The 18,440-nt window shown below is 42.4% G+C and overlaps 1 protein-coding gene across 2 annotated transcripts in view; it reads left to right on the plus strand.

Annotated features, from left to right (window-relative positions):
* PLPPR1 (phospholipid phosphatase related 1) overlaps positions 1–18,440 on the plus strand; it is a 241,855-nt gene that overhangs the window by 134,592 nt on the left and 88,823 nt on the right. For both annotated transcript variants that reach the window (XM_089674666.1, XM_089674675.1), the window contains exon 2: positions 5,193–5,293. In XM_089674666.1, coding sequence (XP_089530792.1) covers positions 5,231–5,293 — 63 coding nt within the window. In that variant the 5' untranslated portion in view covers positions 5,193–5,230. The remainder of the gene's footprint in view (positions 1–5,192; positions 5,294–18,440) is intronic.

The raw sequence follows: 18,440 nt of genomic DNA on the forward strand, positions 1-18,440 counted from the left end.
TTGGGAGGGATTTCACGCTGTCTTTTTGTTTTTTGTGGAGTACCAGACAATCATTAAGGATTAGGGTCTGGTATGTATTTTTAAGCATTAGTAAAATCGCAGTTCCCCATCAATGGAATGTGAATTTTTTTATTGCTTTGGTATATGTTACCCAATGCAGTGACCCATTCCATTTATTCCACAAAACTTTGCTATTAGCCAAGAATATGGCTATTACTAGTTTGAAATTTGACTTCAATGGGGTTATGATTTGACACCCAAACTTTAGTAAATTGTGCTAAACCAGCCTCAAACTGAACTCAGGTGAGCTCAGTTCATACCTATTGGTCAGTAAGGTCATTCATCACATTAAAGGGCCCATAGGCAGTCTCAAAAAAGCAAGAATGTGTGAAACCAAGAGCCTCAGGAGGCATAGAAAGGCATAAAATTACAAAAATGCAGCAACATGAACATTAAATCAGTAAAACTTAAAGCAATGCATAAGAAAGAGCATCAGCTTGCTAATATATAGTGTGAATCTAGCCAATGTCTAATTTTATATCAGACACCGCATAGCTCATCAGACAAATAAGTTATGCCTGATGTACGTTTGATGAGATTTAGTCAGACACATGACAAGCTTTTGCCAAGTGCACATTTAGATTGTCATGACACATGATGAAGTTATGTCAACATAAGAATATGCGGCTTTGGACAAGGGATGAGATTTCCTTGGATGAAAAATGAAAGACAATGGGGACAGTTCGCAAAGTTCAGCATTTTTAGAGCAGAAGTTAATTTATCTATTCGTGTGTTACTGCTCTTTTATTTTGCTTACTGAAACTTGCAATTCACAAGCACTAGAATCATTATTGCATACACAATTGTGTGGTATGTGTGCATTAAAAGAGATGGGTTTCAGTAAACAAAAAAAAAAATATATACTCCCCTAGTTGGATGCAGTATAGGTCTGATGCTTCATCTGTCCCTTGCTGGCTCTAAAACGGAGAACTGAGCGATCAAACTGCTGATCGCTCAGCTTTCGGACTTCAGACTGCAGAGAGTTGGTGGCTGTCAGTCTCCATTCAGTCTCTTTCAACATTCAGTGGAGTGCTGGACAGTAGAGGGAATGGGAGCGGCTGTCTCAGGTCCAGGCAGCTGGGTGGGTCCAGCTCTGTGGCGTCAGTTGACAGCCATTGACATCAGCGGACAGCAGGCTTTAGCCCAAAATAGGTCACAGGAGCGCAGTACTAAGTGCAGTCCTGTGATTCATAGAAGTACAGCCAAAAAGCTTTGGCTATACTTCTCCTTTAAGCCTGTGTTATTTTTATAGCCTTGATGTTATTCTGTATCCATTATGCTTTCTGTGTTATTTTTTTCCTTTCCAGTGCTTTCTGATAACAGAGGGGGTGTACACACTTCATTTTCTGAGCTGTTCAATACCAAATAAATTCTGAGAGAGACTGTACTACACCTTAATACTGAGTGCTGAAAGGTCATTTTCTCTTTGTGAATTGTATTTCAAGTATATTTCTCATTCCTGCCATTAAACACTTCAGCTCTTACATCTGTATACCCTTTATGGACCAGACCAATTTTTGCATTTCTTCCGTGGGCCCATTTCTCTTGGGAATATTTTCTTAAAAATATATCTTTTTTAAGCTTTCTGTAGACAGAAGATGTAACACAAGGAATGTTCATTTTTAGTGTTAATTCTAAGTAAAATAGTATACATTTTTTTCAGCATTTTGTCTCATTTATAACAATGCTAAAATTTTATTTATTTTACAAAACATGGGTAAATTGTTTATAAATGGGGACAGAGTTTATTATGGCTGTTTAGAGCTAATAAAGTATTCAGGTTTTTTTTAGCTTTTTATTTGATTGCAAACCATTTACAAAAAAAAAATAGCAAACATGTTATACTTAGTTGCTTTGTGCAGTGGTGTTGCACAGAGCAGCCCCGGTCCTCTTCTCGAGTCTCCTGGCACCCCCCCCCCCCCGTGCTGAGTGCCGCGGTAGCAAGCCGCTTGATATGGGGCACTTATATGGGCTCGCTTCTGAGCTGAACTCTGTGTGTCCATTGACCCACAGAGTACGGCTCGGCCCTGTCTCCTGCGTCCTCCTCATTGGCTGTTAATGACAGCAGTGTGAGCCAATGGCTCCCACTACTGTCTCTGAGCCTATGAGGAGGGACAGAGCCAGGAGAGCTTCTGCTCTCGTACACATCACTGGATCGAAATCAGGCTCAGGTGAGTATAAGGGGGGGGGGGGCTGCACTTATACGTTATTTTACCTTAATGCAGAGAATGCATTAGGATAAAAAACATTTAGCCTTTAGAACTACTTTGAAGTGGAACTCCACCCAAAAAGGGAAGTTCCACTTGTTTGCATCCTTCCTTCTCCACTGCCACATTTGGCACTTTTTTGGGGGGAATGGGTACCTGGTTTTGGACAGGTACCCACTCCCACTTTCGGCTGAGTTTGCCACAGCGATTTTCAGCCCCTCCTAAGGAAATTGGCTCAGGTGCAGACACCTGGACATGTATGTGTCCTTTTAGTAAATGTCAGCACCTACAGTATTTGTAGCTGTTGACTTTTATTTTTTTTTTTGAGAAACCGGAACTCTTTTTTAAGGTTACTTTACCTGACCTCATAGGTCACACCATTAACTTGCGATGAATGAACCAAAGTGGTTACACTGTAGCAATAACAACATTGCTGCATTGTAACTCTTATTGACACTGCAGATATTGTTCTGTGAATGTCAAATTACACTCTAAGTATTTAGATGACTTTTTTGGGGTGTGGGTAGTATGCCAAAAGTCCACAACTGGTAAAAATATTAGCTGAGGAGGCAAAATAACACTTAAAAGGTTACTATACTGCCACTTAAAAAACTGGTCTAATTTTTTAAGATACAATGCATTATTCAGTTTTCTGAAGTGACTACCTTTCCCCACAACTACATAATGTGCAATATTAATGAAACAGTGTTAGAAACAGGGGCGGACTGACCATTTGGAAACTCGGGCACTGCCCGAGCGCCCAGGGTCAGTAGGGGGCCCCATGAGATGCCCCTGGTACCTTTTTCATAGGCTTTTTTGAGTTTGGGCAAGGACACAGGGGCCCCATGATCCCCTATTGCCCGGGGGCCCCATGAGTTGTCAGTCCGCACCTGGTTAGAAATGAAGAAAAAACTGTGTGAATAGGCCCAATTGTATTAAAATACCATACGCAAGAACACTGAATGAATACTATACACAGGAACAAGTGTAAGTTTGTTTTCTAGCTAGAGTACACCTTACCATAGAATTAAAGAAGGCTGACAACATAAAAAGTACAAGTGGTGCATTGAGTACAGGGGCGGACTGACCATTTGGAAACTGCCCGAGGGCCCGGGGTCAGTAGGGGGCCCCATGAGATGCCCCTGGTACCTTTTTCATAGGCTTTTTTGAGTTTGGGCAAGGACACAGGGGCCCTCTGATCCCCTATTGCCCAGGGGCCCCATGAGTTGTCAGTCCACCCCTGATACAGTATCTTACTATTTTTATCTTAAGATAGGTTTATGTTTATTCCAAACATTTTTCCATTCTTTTTTTTGTAGATTGGAGAACATCTGCCTAAAATGGGGTAGATAATGGTTCAACTTCTCAGCTTGTGTGTTATGATACCTTACTAACCAACCACTTATGCACAAGAAAGATTGAGATCTCAAAAATGTAAAACCAGAAACTAGAATTTCTTGAGTTTAAAAAAAAATTAAATAAGAGCTGCTTCACACCGCAATTTCTGTGTTCTGGATGTGTTTTGCACATGCATTTTTGTTGCATTTTCAATGCGTACCAGTGCATTTTGTTTCCTCTTTTTTATTTTGACACTTGAAATATCTCAGGACAATGTGCATAAATGGTGCATTTTTGGTGTGTTTACATACATTTTGATGCATTCCAGATGTGTTCTACACAGAACATCATGTTCTACTTTTGTTGACTGTACTGGAACTAACTTCACTTGTGTGAATTAAGGCTATTGGAATAGATAGAAAACACTGTGCATGCGTTTTAAATGCAGATTAAAGAATAAGCTCACCTTTTAACCAAAAATAATAAAACTCAAATTTTTTTGCAGGTAAAAAAAAATGTGTATTTACTATTTTTTGTTTAGGGATCCTGGAAAGCATTGCAGCAGCGATCAGCAGATCATTAGTGCCATGCAGGACTCCTGCAGACCTGTCAGTGTATGTAGCTAGTATGGGCAAGCATATGGACTCTGAAAGGGAGGACTCAATGAACTACCACAGCACTCAACAGCACTGTAGTAGTTCAATGAGAACTACGAGCCGACAGCCATAAGACTGTTGGAACTTGTAGTTTTCCCGTTCACAGTGTCCATGTTTTTTTTTAAATTGTGACAAGCTAGCGGGGGGAGAAGATCACGTGTTAGCTGTCAAAACAGGGGATCTGGAAGAGGGGAGGAGCGGGGTCTGGTCCTTTTGTAACATGTTACATCCTGAATATGGATGTAACATGTTTAAACATTTTTAAAAGAAAAGTTCACCTTTCGTAACATGTAACATGTTACAAAAGGTGAACTTTTCTTTTAAAAATGCACTGAATTTGCATCTGATGTGAACCTGCCTTAAAAAATAGTGACAAACTGGATTCTGGTTTTGGATACCAAAACAAAATCAGCGCTATTGTAGCTGCAGAGCAACTTGCTAGCAACAAAGAATTTATGTATGGAAATTCACACCATATTAATGTTATAATTACATTTTTTTTCCAAATGCAAGCTTGCTGACACCTTTAAATGTTCTTTATAATAAGCAGTCAATATTCCAGTCTAGCAGCTGCACCTGCACTCCAAGAATTAATAGACAGCACTGGGAGATGACAGCAGATCCCGTCATGTCAAGTGTATGCCTTTTTATAGGTATTCTATTCTGATAAAAGCCTACACTTCTTGCTGTATTTGAAATTGTACTATGTGAACACACCGCACAAGGAGCAACGATCAATCACATTTCTGGATTATGAAATTAGATGAGTGAAAAATTCTGATTGATTGCAAAGGCTTCGTAGAATACGGTGATTGAGTTTTTCTGCAAACCGTTATAGCGACTTTTGCCGTTTCTAAATGTCATTTTCACTGCCCCGAGCTAAACCAGGTTAAATGTTTAAAGATTTCCTTTTTTTTCTTCTCTGTTCCAGACATTTTAGGTATCACAGACCTTTCCAGCTGACAGGAAATGGCTTTGGAGAACAATACCCATCGCAGCTACTCAATTATACCATGCTTCATCTTTGTAGAGGTAAGTGTGGCGTTTTGTATTGGAAAGCTGTAGGGTTGCCACAGTTACAGTCGCAGATCAGTAAACAGGCCACTGTAATGCTTCATACGCCGTTGATATCTACTAGATTTTATTGTTATTACATTGCCTGTGTCACAGAGAAGCCTATGTAACAGCTGCTAGATCAGGCATCTGCTTATACAAATATACAGTTACAGTTCTCTCTGTATACATTATAATGTGAGATTAATAGTTCACAAAATTTAATTTTCATAGTCAACACAATAATAACTGCACAGCCTTTTAAACACATAAGGAGACTATTTATAAGCATTTAGGCAGGAAATGCGGTTGTGCAGATCAATACCAGTGCAGTTACACAGAAAATCAATGGGAATTAAGAAAAGCAACGCCATAGATCATTAAAATGACACCCATGCACATCTGTTGTCTAATAGATGTCATTTGTGTTCTGAAAGGGATTTCAGGACAGTGTAACACAAAACAGTGCCATCACATTAAAAGCTGCAAAGTGATGTTGCTTATGGAATATAAAGGAATCGACACGGAGAAAGCATGTGACAGCTTGGAGCATGGCTTGTCACAATGGGAACTTTGTAACCCAGTCATTTTCATAGGATTCACGTAGGCCCGACAACCTGGTACTAGCTTAAAATGGCTAAAACAGCATTGCCTAGAAGGATTTAGTGCAATCATTGATTAAATAATCCATGTTGACTCATTTAAGACAGCAGCCACAAAGCATGTTTACTTCTCATTAGATTAAAGGCCAACTCCAGGGAAAAATGAAATCTAAATAGTGCATTGTGGATTCATTTCCTTACTCCTTAGTCTTGATTCTAAACACCTCTTCCTAAGGCCCGCTGCAGTGTAAATACTGTTAAACTCAACAATTAAAGTGGCTCTAAACTTAGAACATTTTTTACCTTAACGCACTAACAGGAGCGGACTGACCGTTTGGAAACTCGGGCATTGCCCGAGGGCCCGGGGTCAGTAGGGGGCCCCATGAGATGCCCCTGGTACCTTTTTCATAGGTTTTTTTGAGTTTGGGCAAGGACACAGGGGCCCCATGATCCCCTATTGCCCAGGGGCCCCATGAGTTGTCAGTCCGCCCCTGCACACTAATGCATTTATTTATTTCAGGTACTTATATAGCACCGTCAATTTACGCAGTGCTTTACATATATATATATATTGTCCATTCACATCAGTCACTAATCCTCAAGGGGCGTACAATCTAAGGTTCCTAACTTACATTCATACGTATACTATGGACAATTTAGACAGATCCAATTAACCTACCTGCATGTCTTTGGAGTGTAGGAGGAAACCGGAGTACCCGGAGGAAACCCACGCAGGCACCAGGAGAACATGCAAACTCCAGGCAGGTGGTTGGTATTCGAACACAACGACCCGAGTACTGCCAGGCGGAAGTGCTAAACACTAAGCCACTGTGCATTCCCTGCATTACCCCCCCCCCCAGTCACATCAGCCCGACTTTGATATCGTGCGACTTACAGTGAAGTCGCACAATTTCAAAGTCGGGTGAGATGCCGATTTCAGATGCAATTTGCAAGAAATCGCACCAAAAGTAGTACATGTACTACTTTGGAAATCGGTGCAGCTCCGACCAAGTCGGGACCGCACCAATTTGTCCACTCTAATTGTGGATAATAGGATACGACTTGGCATACGATATGCAAGTCGCATGGCATGCGAATGGTATGCCAAGTCGCACCCGATGTGACCAGGGTGTCAAGGTCAAAAAGTCCCACCATTTGTTGTGCTCCCCTCCAGGGGCGGACTCACCATTCGAACACTCGGGCACTGCCCGAGGGCCCGGGGTCAGTAGGGGGCCCCATGAAATGCCTCTGGTACCTTTTATAGGCTATTTTGGGTGTGCTTTGAGTGTGGGAAAGGACACAGGGCCCCATGATCCCCTATTGCCCGGGGGCCCCATGAGTTGTCAGTCTGTCCCTGCTCCCCTCCCCTCCCCTAACACTTAACTGAAGCCGGCCATACCTGGGTCGAATTCCGAAAGAATTTTCTTTCAAAAATCTTTTCTAAGAATTTTCGTTTGAATTTTGCACCATTAGTGGGTCACAGAAATGGACGATTTTCGTGTGACCATTGAATTTGAGTGATCGGGCATGTCGGAAATTTTTTGAATAACAAACAAATTTTGAATGAATGATGGGAGAATCGTGTGAGAAATATAAAAAAAAAGAAATGAGCCTGAGCGGTGACCTGGAAAGAAAATTCTTGGCCACGAAAATTCTTGTCTGTAGCAATATGAGGTTGATTTGTAGGCTTGGTTGGTTGAATTTTGAAATCAAAAGTGGCACCATCGGATTACGAAACACACAACATTTCCAATTTTCTAAAGAAAATTTGTTTGGAAATTCAACCTATATATGGCCTACATGAGTCCTCTCATGATTTATTGCTGTCCCATCTGCAGCCCCACTCTCCTGGTCTCTCCTGGAACACCAAGAGCCATAGGTTCCTGCTGCTGTCAGTTTAAAATTTAGAGGAGAGAACGGGGGCTTGGCCAAGCCACGATGTGTGTATTGACCTAACGTTCATGACCTGGCTCAGGACCTGACGACCTGGCTCAGGTCAGTGATACCTACCCGCTGCAGCAGCAGTTTGACGCTGCAAGCTGTCTCCTGCCAGCTGTAAGCCTGAGAACTGAACAAATACATGACCGCTAGCTGCAGAACAGTGACTGTCATTCACCACTCTGAGCTCTGCTCCTCTAAAGCTCACTGGAGTGACAGGAAAGGGGACAGAAAAGGCTGACTCAGGCTTTCAACAGCATGCTGAGAGGCTGACCCAGCTGCCTGTAAGGCATGGGTGGATCCCAACATTATTGGCAGGATCCTTCCAGAGTCTGGAGAGGGTCCATGACTATGGTTGCCACCTCATTCCTTTAAAACCAAACATATATTAATTACACAGGTTCTGAGGCTAATTTAATGCAGATAAGGCACTAAGTGAGTTTAATTACCACCTTAATGAGCCACAGACCCTGTGTAATTAACCACTTGGTAACCGCACTATAGCCAAATGACAGCTACACTCCCAGACCGTGCCCTCCTGCACTCCCCCAGTGGGACACAGCTGATCACGTAATCAGGTAAAAGGCCAATCAGAGCGGCATTTTACCATGTGATCAGCTGTGTCCAATGACACAGCAGATCACAAAGTAAATACAGTTGCCGGTTATCTGCAGCACTTTCCTCATGCTGTCACAGAGCAGATTGGCACTGATGATCAGTGCCCTGATGATAAGTGCCCAGCAGTGCCACCAGTCAGTGCCATCAGTCAGTGCTGCCAGTCAGTGATCAGTGCTGTCAGTCAGTGGCGCCAGTCAGCGCGCCTGTCAGTGTTGCCCATCAGTGCCATCTATCAGTGACCATCATTGATGCATATCAGGGCAGCATCATCATGCCTCATTAAAGCTCACCAGTGCTGCCTCATCAGTGCCACCTCATCAGTGCTGCTTATCCATGCCACCACATCAGTGTTGCCTATCAGTGCCGCCTCATCAACGCACATCAGTGAAAGAGAAAAATTACCTGTTTGCAAAATTTTATAACAGAAACAAAGAAAACCTTTTTCTTTTTCAAATTTGTTGCTCTTTTTTTGTCTATAGCGCAAAAAAATAAAACACCCAGTGGTGATTAAATACCACCAAAAGAAAGCTCTATTTGTGTGAATAAAATTATAAAAATTTCATACGGGCACAGTGTTGCATGACCGCGCAATTTTCATTCAAAGTGTGAGAGCGCTGAAAGCTGAAAATTGGCCTGAGCAGGAGGGGGTAAAAGTGTCCGGTAGGCATGTGGCTAATATGTGTTCAGTTTTAAAGGGATGAGGTAACAATACTATCTGTGACATCAGCTGACAGCAGGCTTTAGATCACTGTTGGCTAATTCTGGTTCACAGTAGAGCAGAATTAAGTACACTCCTAGAAAAAGAGCTTTGGCCCTACTTCTCCTTTAATTACTGGTAATACTAGTAGCACTCTCATGTATAAAACATAACTATATACAGTTTTCCATTGAACAGTCCCATGGGAGACAAATATAACCTTTCATCAATATCAAGGAAAGGGAAAATTAGGTAGGTAATTAGGTACCAATTCAAATAACCAACAAACTCATAAAAATGTATTACACAAAACAAAAGATATATATATATATATATATATATATATATATATATATATATATATATATTAACATTGCAGGGCCCTGTCCCAGGCTGAAAAAGGTCAGGAAATGGACACAGGGTTTGCACATGTGTGGAGTGCAGAACTGCGGAGCATAGATTTTGAGTGGCGAAAACTGCTGTTGCAGGTTTCTCCAGATTTTGATATATCTGGTGCCTTGGGAGGGAAGAAATCTCTAATCCAGTGTTCAGGTTTTGTAGTCAACCAGCAGGGCGTGGGTCCAGGTGCTCACATGCCTTATATTGATGGTCTGCTGAAAGTTGCAAGGGGGGAGTAAAGTGCAGTTGGAGCAGTGGCTGCCATTGAGAGTCTCTATGTGAGACAGATGCTATGCGCACCAAAAGGGCTCAAATCTGTGTGCATCAAAAGAGCTCAATACTGAGTACGTTAAAAGAAGTCCAATGCTGAGTACGTTAAAAGAAGTCCAATGCTGAGTACGTTAAAAGAAGTCCAACGCTGTGTGCCGGGAATAGTTAGTGGTCTGGGAGACCCATATCAGCAGAGGTACTGCTGACCAGCAGTGCTAATGAGTAGCCAGGAGGCTTGGTATTTTTCATTTGTATTTACAACTGGAGAAGAACCCCTGTGTGGGAAAGCGTATGTTGGACTTTTTTTTTGTTTCTTGCCTTTTTAATAAACATGGGCTGCCAGGCCCTTAAATAGAGTTCCTGACGGATGTGAACTTACTTTGAAAAGCATCTACCACTAGAGTTAATCATCCCCCATGTCACAAGTGGTTGTCGGATGCGGCCAGAAGACGATGGAATCCGGGTCCTTGCTCTATAGTGAGTTTGAACGTCAGGAACTGTTTGTGCAATTCAGCCAGGCAATAGACATTGTGTGCAGGTGATGCACCTGAACAAGGAGAGTCAAACTGTGCAACAAGTCTCTGTGTGCGTGACTGCAACAATGGGGCGGTCAAAGTGAAGAAAGGATGCAATCCTTGCTGAAGCAAGAGAGAGGATACTGTGGCTAGAAGGTATTTTGCCACATGACCCAGCCAGGCCAGAAAATTCAGCTGTGTGGGAATTAGCTGTGGACTGGTGCAAACTGATTGTGTCACCTCCAGTTAAAGGGAAAGTGAAAGGTGTTGTGCATGGCAATATGAATCCAGGTGTGCAACAGCATGTGGCAAGGAGGAGTGGCAGCAATGTCCAGGGCATCCATAATGTCTGGAATCCAAGGAGTCTGCCTGCCCAAGGTCACTACCAGTGGTGTCCTCGAGAGCAGTATCTGATGGCAACCGGAGAGAGCAAGTCATTGGAGAGTTGCCAAGAAATTAAATCTCAGAGTCCAGTACCGTGCTTGGAGTGTGGTCAAGTGGGGCATGGGATCTTTACTTGCCCTATGTTCTGGAATATGGCTGCAATGTTGCCCTGTAGCTACATAGGGGCAGTAGCCTGTGAGGATGCAGCTGAGAGACCGCGCACTCAACTGACACCAAAGTCAACTGTTACAGGAGCTGGCAAGACTATTGCAGTTTATGCCATTGATCCTAGTGAAGCAGGAGTGTGTGCGGCGGGGAATTCTGCTGAGTGTATGGGCATGGATTTGCTGAAGTGTGCTACTCTGAGTAGGGGGGAGGCACAGGTTGAAGAACAACTTGCAGCAAGATTAAGGACTTAAAAAGACTTGGGGACTCTGTATGTGCCTGGTGTAATCCAGCAGAATGCTGGGAATAGTAATCTAGGGGTAACCAAAACAGTCTGCGTGTCAGGTTCCCTAGTGACAGGTGCTGCAGAGTTGCCCAGGGAAACCTCCCAGGAGCCCGCAGCAATGGAGCTGAGGGTTTCCCAGGTTCGCTATAGAGCTTATGAATAAAAGGTTGAGACATCCCACAACTGATGATATATGTAAGTATGTTGGTGATGTGTTCAATAATAATGATGAAGGGGGGATATCTCCCTTGGCAACCAGAGGCAGGGCCACAAGGTTGTCCATGGAAGTTTCCGGGGGTCTCCATGTGTTGGACTCAGAGATTGTCCAGGACAGCACCCATACTGCTCTGGTGGAACAGAGGGGGGTCTGTACCATGCTGTGAGAGTGTGTGGGAGCAGCTGACTAACCTTATGTGCAACTTGGTTGGTAAGGGGTTAAGTCAACCTGTTTAGAGCTGAAAGTAGAAAGCTGTGTATATCAGTAGCACCACCAGAGCTGATTGGTAAAAGTGAGATATTACAGCCTGCTGTACTTGACAAAATGGTATGAGTCAAAGTGTGCTCTTACAATTTTGATCTGTATAGCAGAGACAAGGCTATAGTATGTGACAAGGGCGTGGATATAGCAACTGCTCTGCCAGAAGGAGGGATCGCAGGGTAGCCGGTGGTTGAGGGTGCATTAGCCCCTGAGAAGGTTGTTCCCCTCCAGTCAGATGGACCAATTCAGGGCGCATGCATGGCAAAGGTGTTATGCACAGCCCAACAACGGAAGAGTGTCAAGTTTAAAAATGTTAGTATAACTGGTTATGACTTGCAGTGGTTCCCTGATGCTGAGGTCGAGGAGATAAGTGTGAGACACATATCTGACCGCACTCCAGCTGGTGAGTGGGCTGGTGATGGTTACGTACAGTAGGGTGGAGGTATCCTCAAGTATATCAAGCTGCAGTGAAGGAGACCCTCCATGTCTCTTAGAAGGGAAACGTCCATACAAAGATCTTGAGTATAGACTTGGGATGTCTTGAAGTAACTAATGTATTATTGGAAATGTTTGAAGTCATAAGAAAGCATTAGCTGCACACCCCAGCAGGGTGTGGGCCCAGGTGATCACAGCCTTTGTAATGATGGTCTGCTGAGAGTTGCAAGGGGGAGTGGAGTACATTTGGAGCACTGGCTGCCATTGAGAGTCTCTATGTGAGACAGATGCTGTGTGCATCAAAAGGGTTCAAAGCTGAGTGCATCAAAAGGGCTCAAGGCTGCATGCATCAAAAGGGCTCAAGGCAGTGTGCATCAAAAGGGCTCAAGGCTGTGTGCGTTAAAGAAGTCCAACGCTGTGTGCCGGGAATAGCCAGTGGTCTGGGTGACCCATACCAGCAGAGGTACTGGTGACCAGCAGTGCTAAAGAGGAGTAGTCAGGAGGCTTGGTATTTTTCATTTGTATGTACAACTGGAGAATAACCCTTGTGTGGGAAAGCGTATGTTGGACTTTTGTTTTTGTTTCTTGTCTTTTTAATAAACATGGGCTACCAGGCCCTGAAACAAAGTTCCTGACAGACGTGAACTTACTTTGAAAAGCATCTACCACTAGAACTAATCATCCCCCATGTCACAAGATAGATAGATATACACAGTGCTCAGCATAAATAAGTACATCCCAACAGGTTTGTCAGAAAATCATTCCTTTCAAAAACACTATACTATAAAATACTCCCACAAATGCGGGCTATGGAGTACAAACAAGATTTGTTAATTTGCACACACACAAAAAAGTATTTTTCCTAACAAATTCATTCAAGACCATGTTGTAAAAATGAATACACCAAAATGATAGTCATAGGAGCAAAGCTAAACTTTAGACCATAAAATCCTAATTAGTAAGAACTCAACTACAGGTGAGTCTAATTATATATTAAACAGGTGTCCAGCAGACAGTTGATTATAAAAATAGCATTACTTAACAAAGAAAACCCTTTGCCATTTCATGTTGTCAGCAATGGCACCACATGGAAGAGAAATGTCACATTGCCTGAGAGAGAAAACAATTTCTTTACACATGAAAGATGAAGGCTTCAAGAAGATCAGTAAAGCTTCAATTATCAGTCAAAATACTGTAACAAGAGAGATACAAAGATGGAACTGCAACCATCTCATAGAGAAATCCAGGCCATCCACAGAAGTTAACACCTTGACAAGAGCGTCTTCTGATGAGAAGGGCTGAAGAAAATCTCCATGAAAGTTCACTGCAGTTAGTAGAAAACCAAACTGGGGTGAATGTTTCCCATGACACAATACAGTGTACACTGCAGAGGAATGGTATGCATGGATGTCGTCCATTAAGGTAGCCTCTCATAAAGCCCATGCACAAAATAGCCTACCAAGAATTTGCCAGGGCCCATGCTGAAAAAGAAGACAACTGGGACTCTCTACTCTGGAAGGATTAGACCAAGATAAATGTTTTTGGAACTGATGGCTTTAAAACTGTATGGCGTCGCAAAGGTGAGGAGTATGAAGAAAAATGTATGGTGCCTACAGTGAAACATGGTGGTGGCAGTGTCCTTCTGTGGGGCTGCATGAGTGCTGCTGGTGTTAAAGAGCTGCCTTTCATTGATGGTATCATGAATTCACAGATGTACTGCTCTATATTGAAAGAGAAGATGTGCTCCGTGCCCTTGGTCGTTGTGCACTTTTCCAAGATGACATGATCCAAAACACACATCTAAGGCCATTGTTGCATTTCTGAAGAAGAACAGGGTGAAAGAGGCCAACTATGTCTCCTGATCTGAACCCAATCGAACACCTATGGGGAATTCTGAAAAGACAAGTTGATCATCACTCTCCATCCAGCATCCAGGCTCTAAAAGAGGTCCTTCTTGAAGAATGGAACAAGATAGATGTTGCAATATGTTGCCAACTTGTTCATTCCATGCCTTGAAGACTTGATGCTGTCCTTACAAATCATGGAGGCCATACAAAATACTAGCTGTAGTACTGTAGTTTTTGTTGTGTGGTGTATTCATTTTTGCATCAACTAATTTCAGCAAAACTGAAGATTTTGTAATCTAAGTTATATTATTAACATTACTTTCATGTAATGAGCTAAACAAATGTTCTATAATACCCAGTTTTGTCAAAATTTCAGAAATTGTTCTTGTGTTCATTGAGATATTAATTAAAATCTTACTTTTCAAAAGGAGTGTACTCATTTGTGTGTGTAATCCTGTGCTGAAAAAAGATTTTGAGTGCTACTATTGCTTACCTCTTTCTGGAAGTGTTAGTTGCCTGGATGTTTCTGGCTTCTGTACTTTTTGAGCACTTACATGGGACAAGCATGCAGCCAGTGAAGAGCCAGTATAAAGTCAAAATTGCTTGACCCAAGTTCAAAGAAAGTACCAAAGACATTTAGAGGAATTCATAAAGAGTGTCTAGGGCACTCTTTAGAATTTTACCGTGGATCTACACAAAAAAAGCTGGTGCAGGTGACAGATTCATGTACCTTTTTGTAAACAGAGACATGCACAGAGGGTGTGGAGGCATTCTGTGGCTGGAGAATCTGTAAGGACACACTGCTGTCAGTGCAGCTGTGCTCCCCCCTGCCATTGCAGCTGTTACACATACAGCACAGTGCAAAGGAGTTTGAAAACTGTGTGGGCAGAGCCTGATGGGGATTAACAGACACTGGTTACCCATTAGATTCGCTCCCCTTATGATTCATAGCAGGCAGTTGGTGAATCCTTAGCCATTAGACAGCCTGCTATTGGCTGTAGAATCTAGGCACTGCCTGCTGTCAATCACAAGGAAAAAAGGGACATAAAGGGAAACTAGTGTCTCAGCTTTCCTATAGGACTACGACCATTGTCAGAGTCACTGGTTGCTAGGAGGCTGTTGGCTCTGAAGCCAGTAGTGTCCTCAAAAACCAGCAACAAGTGTGGGGAAAGGGGGAGGTGGGTAACAGTGGCAAACATGCTGCTTTGCTACACAGTGAACAGAGAGAGGCACTCTGCCTGTCTCTGTACACCAACTTAGAATTGGTTTTAATTACCTTCTTGTTATCTACAAACTGAAAGTAATTATTTTTTAATTTGGTACAAACAGAACAGAACTACCTGAATCTGCCACACAGGTTTGTAAAGCTGCTGGCATAGGCAGCATGGAGTTTTGAATCTGGTGCAGGCCATTTTAAAGAACCATAGCGCCAAAAAAGGACCTTTAGGTTCAAACGCATCCAATCTTCATGATATGTGAAATAACATTACTTCCTTTGGTGCCTGTTCACATACTGGCAGCAAAGTATCAATGCCGATTGAAAAAGAGTCATGTCTAATTTCTGAGCAAGTTCAGCTGTGGATTACAGGCTATTGACTTCTATGGGAATCGTTTCTAAACCGCATATGAGTGAACAGGATAAGATGTAAACCTGTTCTGAACCTGATGTAAACCTGTCCTGAACCTGATGTAAACCTGACCTGAACCGCTGATCGACTACTGTATTAGCTGTAAAACCTGAGCTTCAATCTGCATGTGTGAATCAGCCTGACTGCATACGTGAATCAGCTCTTAGGGATTTATTGAAATCCCTCAATTGGATCAGCATGGCAGCCAGACAGCTAGCATTTTGAGAAGGAAAGGTCTGCAAAGGCAGTCTGTCTTCCAGTAAAAGTTTCCTTAAGACCATTTACACCATTGTGCTGAAATAATGCACTTTATGTGTGTTAGTGCTCTGTTGTGCCACCCAGACACCCTTCACAATGCATCTACATTGCTGCACATTGCAACACATGGTAAGGCACTATTGTGCATTGTGGTGTACTGCACCAGCAAAAATCTAGCAGGTCTAATTTTTCATCTGTTGTTGTGGGTTAGGCAGAACCTTCAAATGATTTTTCTGCCTTAAAGCAATGCAAGTTAACATGTATCATAATGTTCATTAGCTCATGTGCACTGAAAGCACCACAGCAGACCTCCCTTGTGTGAATGGAGCCCTGATTTTTCCACAGTATCTAATATGTACCACACTCCCCCATTCATGTTACTTCCATTATGTTCCAAATGAAACATATTAATCATTTTGAATGTGACATGAGAATGTAAGGTAGGGGGCAGATACATTTGTGTCATCCCACCCATGGGACCACTGCAGACCTAAACAAGATATTTTGGTCAAGCTGTTCCCCTTTAAATCAGTTACTAGGACATACTGCCCCCCTCCCTTGTTGCAGCTATAATTATGTGGTTTCATCCTTTTGATATCAAAGGGGACAGTTCTTGCATTTATTGATGGTTCAGTGGGCTAGCTTGAGCTGTAATGACTAAGCTAGATATTAAATGAAACAAATGATATTAATTATAACAGTTGGTGGTTTTCTTAATAAATGTAGTAAGTTGGTTACTTATAAACCAGCAATAAAGGACTGCAGCCAATTTTGTTCCAAAAATGTGTATATTGTATTTATTTATTTTTAACTTGGTTTTGCCTGTGGTCTGATATTTTTTTCAAACAGTAATGAAGGCTGCTATCAATGGACAAAAAAAATGTGACATTATTCAATATTTTGGTTATATCCATAATGTAAAAACTGTAATAAAAAGACAACATAAACATAAAACATTTAAAATTTAATTTGGTTTTTGTTTTATTTGTAACTTTTCCTTGAACGGGACACATTTTCAGCAGTGCATACAGCTTATGAGCAATCCCATCTGCCATTCTGACATGGAATGATTAAGTGCTGTCTACTCACAATTGTTAAAGCTTTGGTAATGAGCAGTTTGCTCCTCTTGCTGTGATGTTTTGCACTTTTTTCAGAGGTGTTTATAAACCAAAGGAAATTAACAATTCAGTGCAAAATATATGCTATTTCTTTTTTTTATTTGGTGGAATACTTTTATCAGTATCAGCTCCCACAATTTTAAGCAAGATGTTAAAAATAAAACTCAGTATTCAAAGTAAATTGCACATTTTTACACACATATATACGTCTTAGCTGGTGTGTACACTAAACATGTTCGCCCACTCCCAATTTAGCAAAGATTCACAAGACAAAACGCAACTCTAGGAAAACAGCTAAATGCTCATGTATGTGAACTGTTTTACCTGCCAAAGTACACTATATTGACAAAAGTATTGGGACACCCCTCCAAATCATTTGATTCAAGTGTTACAATCACCTCCATGGCCACAGGTGTATAAAATCAAGCACCTAGGCATGCAAAATGCTTCTACAAACATTTGTGAAAGAATGGGCCACTCTCAGGAGCTCAGTGAATTCAAGCGTGGTACCGTGATAGGTTGCCACCTGTGCAATAAGTCCATCCACAAAATTTCCTTGCTACAAAATATTCCACTGTCAACTGTTAGTGGTATTATAACAAAGTGGAAGCAACTGGGAACAACAGCACCTCCGTCAAGAAGTGGTAGGCCACGTAAAATGACAGAGCAGGGTTAGGGCATGCTGAAGTGCACAGTGCGCAGAAGCTGCAAACTGTCTGCAGAGTCAATAGCTTAAGACCTCCCAACTTCGCGTGGCCTTCAGATTAGCATAACAACAGTGCATAGAGTGCTTCATAGAATAGGTTTCCATGGCTGAGCAGCTGCATCCAAGCCTTACACCACCAAGTACAATGCAAAGCGTTGGACGCAGTGGTGTAAAACACACCACCACTGGTCACTAGAGCAGTGGAGACATACTCTCTGGAGTATTGAATCATGCTTCTCTGTCTAGCAATCTGATGGACGTGTCTGGGTTTGGTGGTTGTCAGGAGAACGGTACTTGCCTGACTGCATTGTGCTAAGTGTAAAGTTTGGTGGAGGGAGGATTAGGGTGTGGGGTTGTTCTTCAGGGGTTGGGCTTGGCCCCTTAGTTCCAGTGAAGGGAACTCTTAAGCCATCAGCATATCAAGACATTTTGGACAATTTCATGCTCCCAACTTTGTGGGAACAGTTTGGGGATGGTCCTTTCCTGTTCCAACATGACTGCGCACCAGTGCACAAAGCAAGGTCCATAGAGACATCGATGAGCGATTTTGAGGTGGAGGATCTTGACTATCCTGCACAAAGTCCTGACCTCAACCTTGATAGAACACCTTTGGGATGAATTAGAGCGGAGACTGTGAGCAAGGCCTTTTCATCCGGCATCAGTGATCAACCTCACTAATGCACTTCTGAAAGAGTGGTCAAACATTCCTATTGACACATTTGTAAACCTTGTGGACAGCCTTCCCAGAAGAGTTGAAGCTGTTATAGCTGCAAAGTGTGGGC

This window comes from Staurois parvus, unplaced genomic scaffold (assembly GCF_062004578.1).
Source record: "Staurois parvus isolate SC_StPar_1 unplaced genomic scaffold, SC_StPar_1.0 ptg000012l, whole genome shotgun sequence".
Lineage (NCBI taxonomy): Eukaryota > Metazoa > Chordata > Amphibia > Anura > Ranidae > Staurois > Staurois parvus.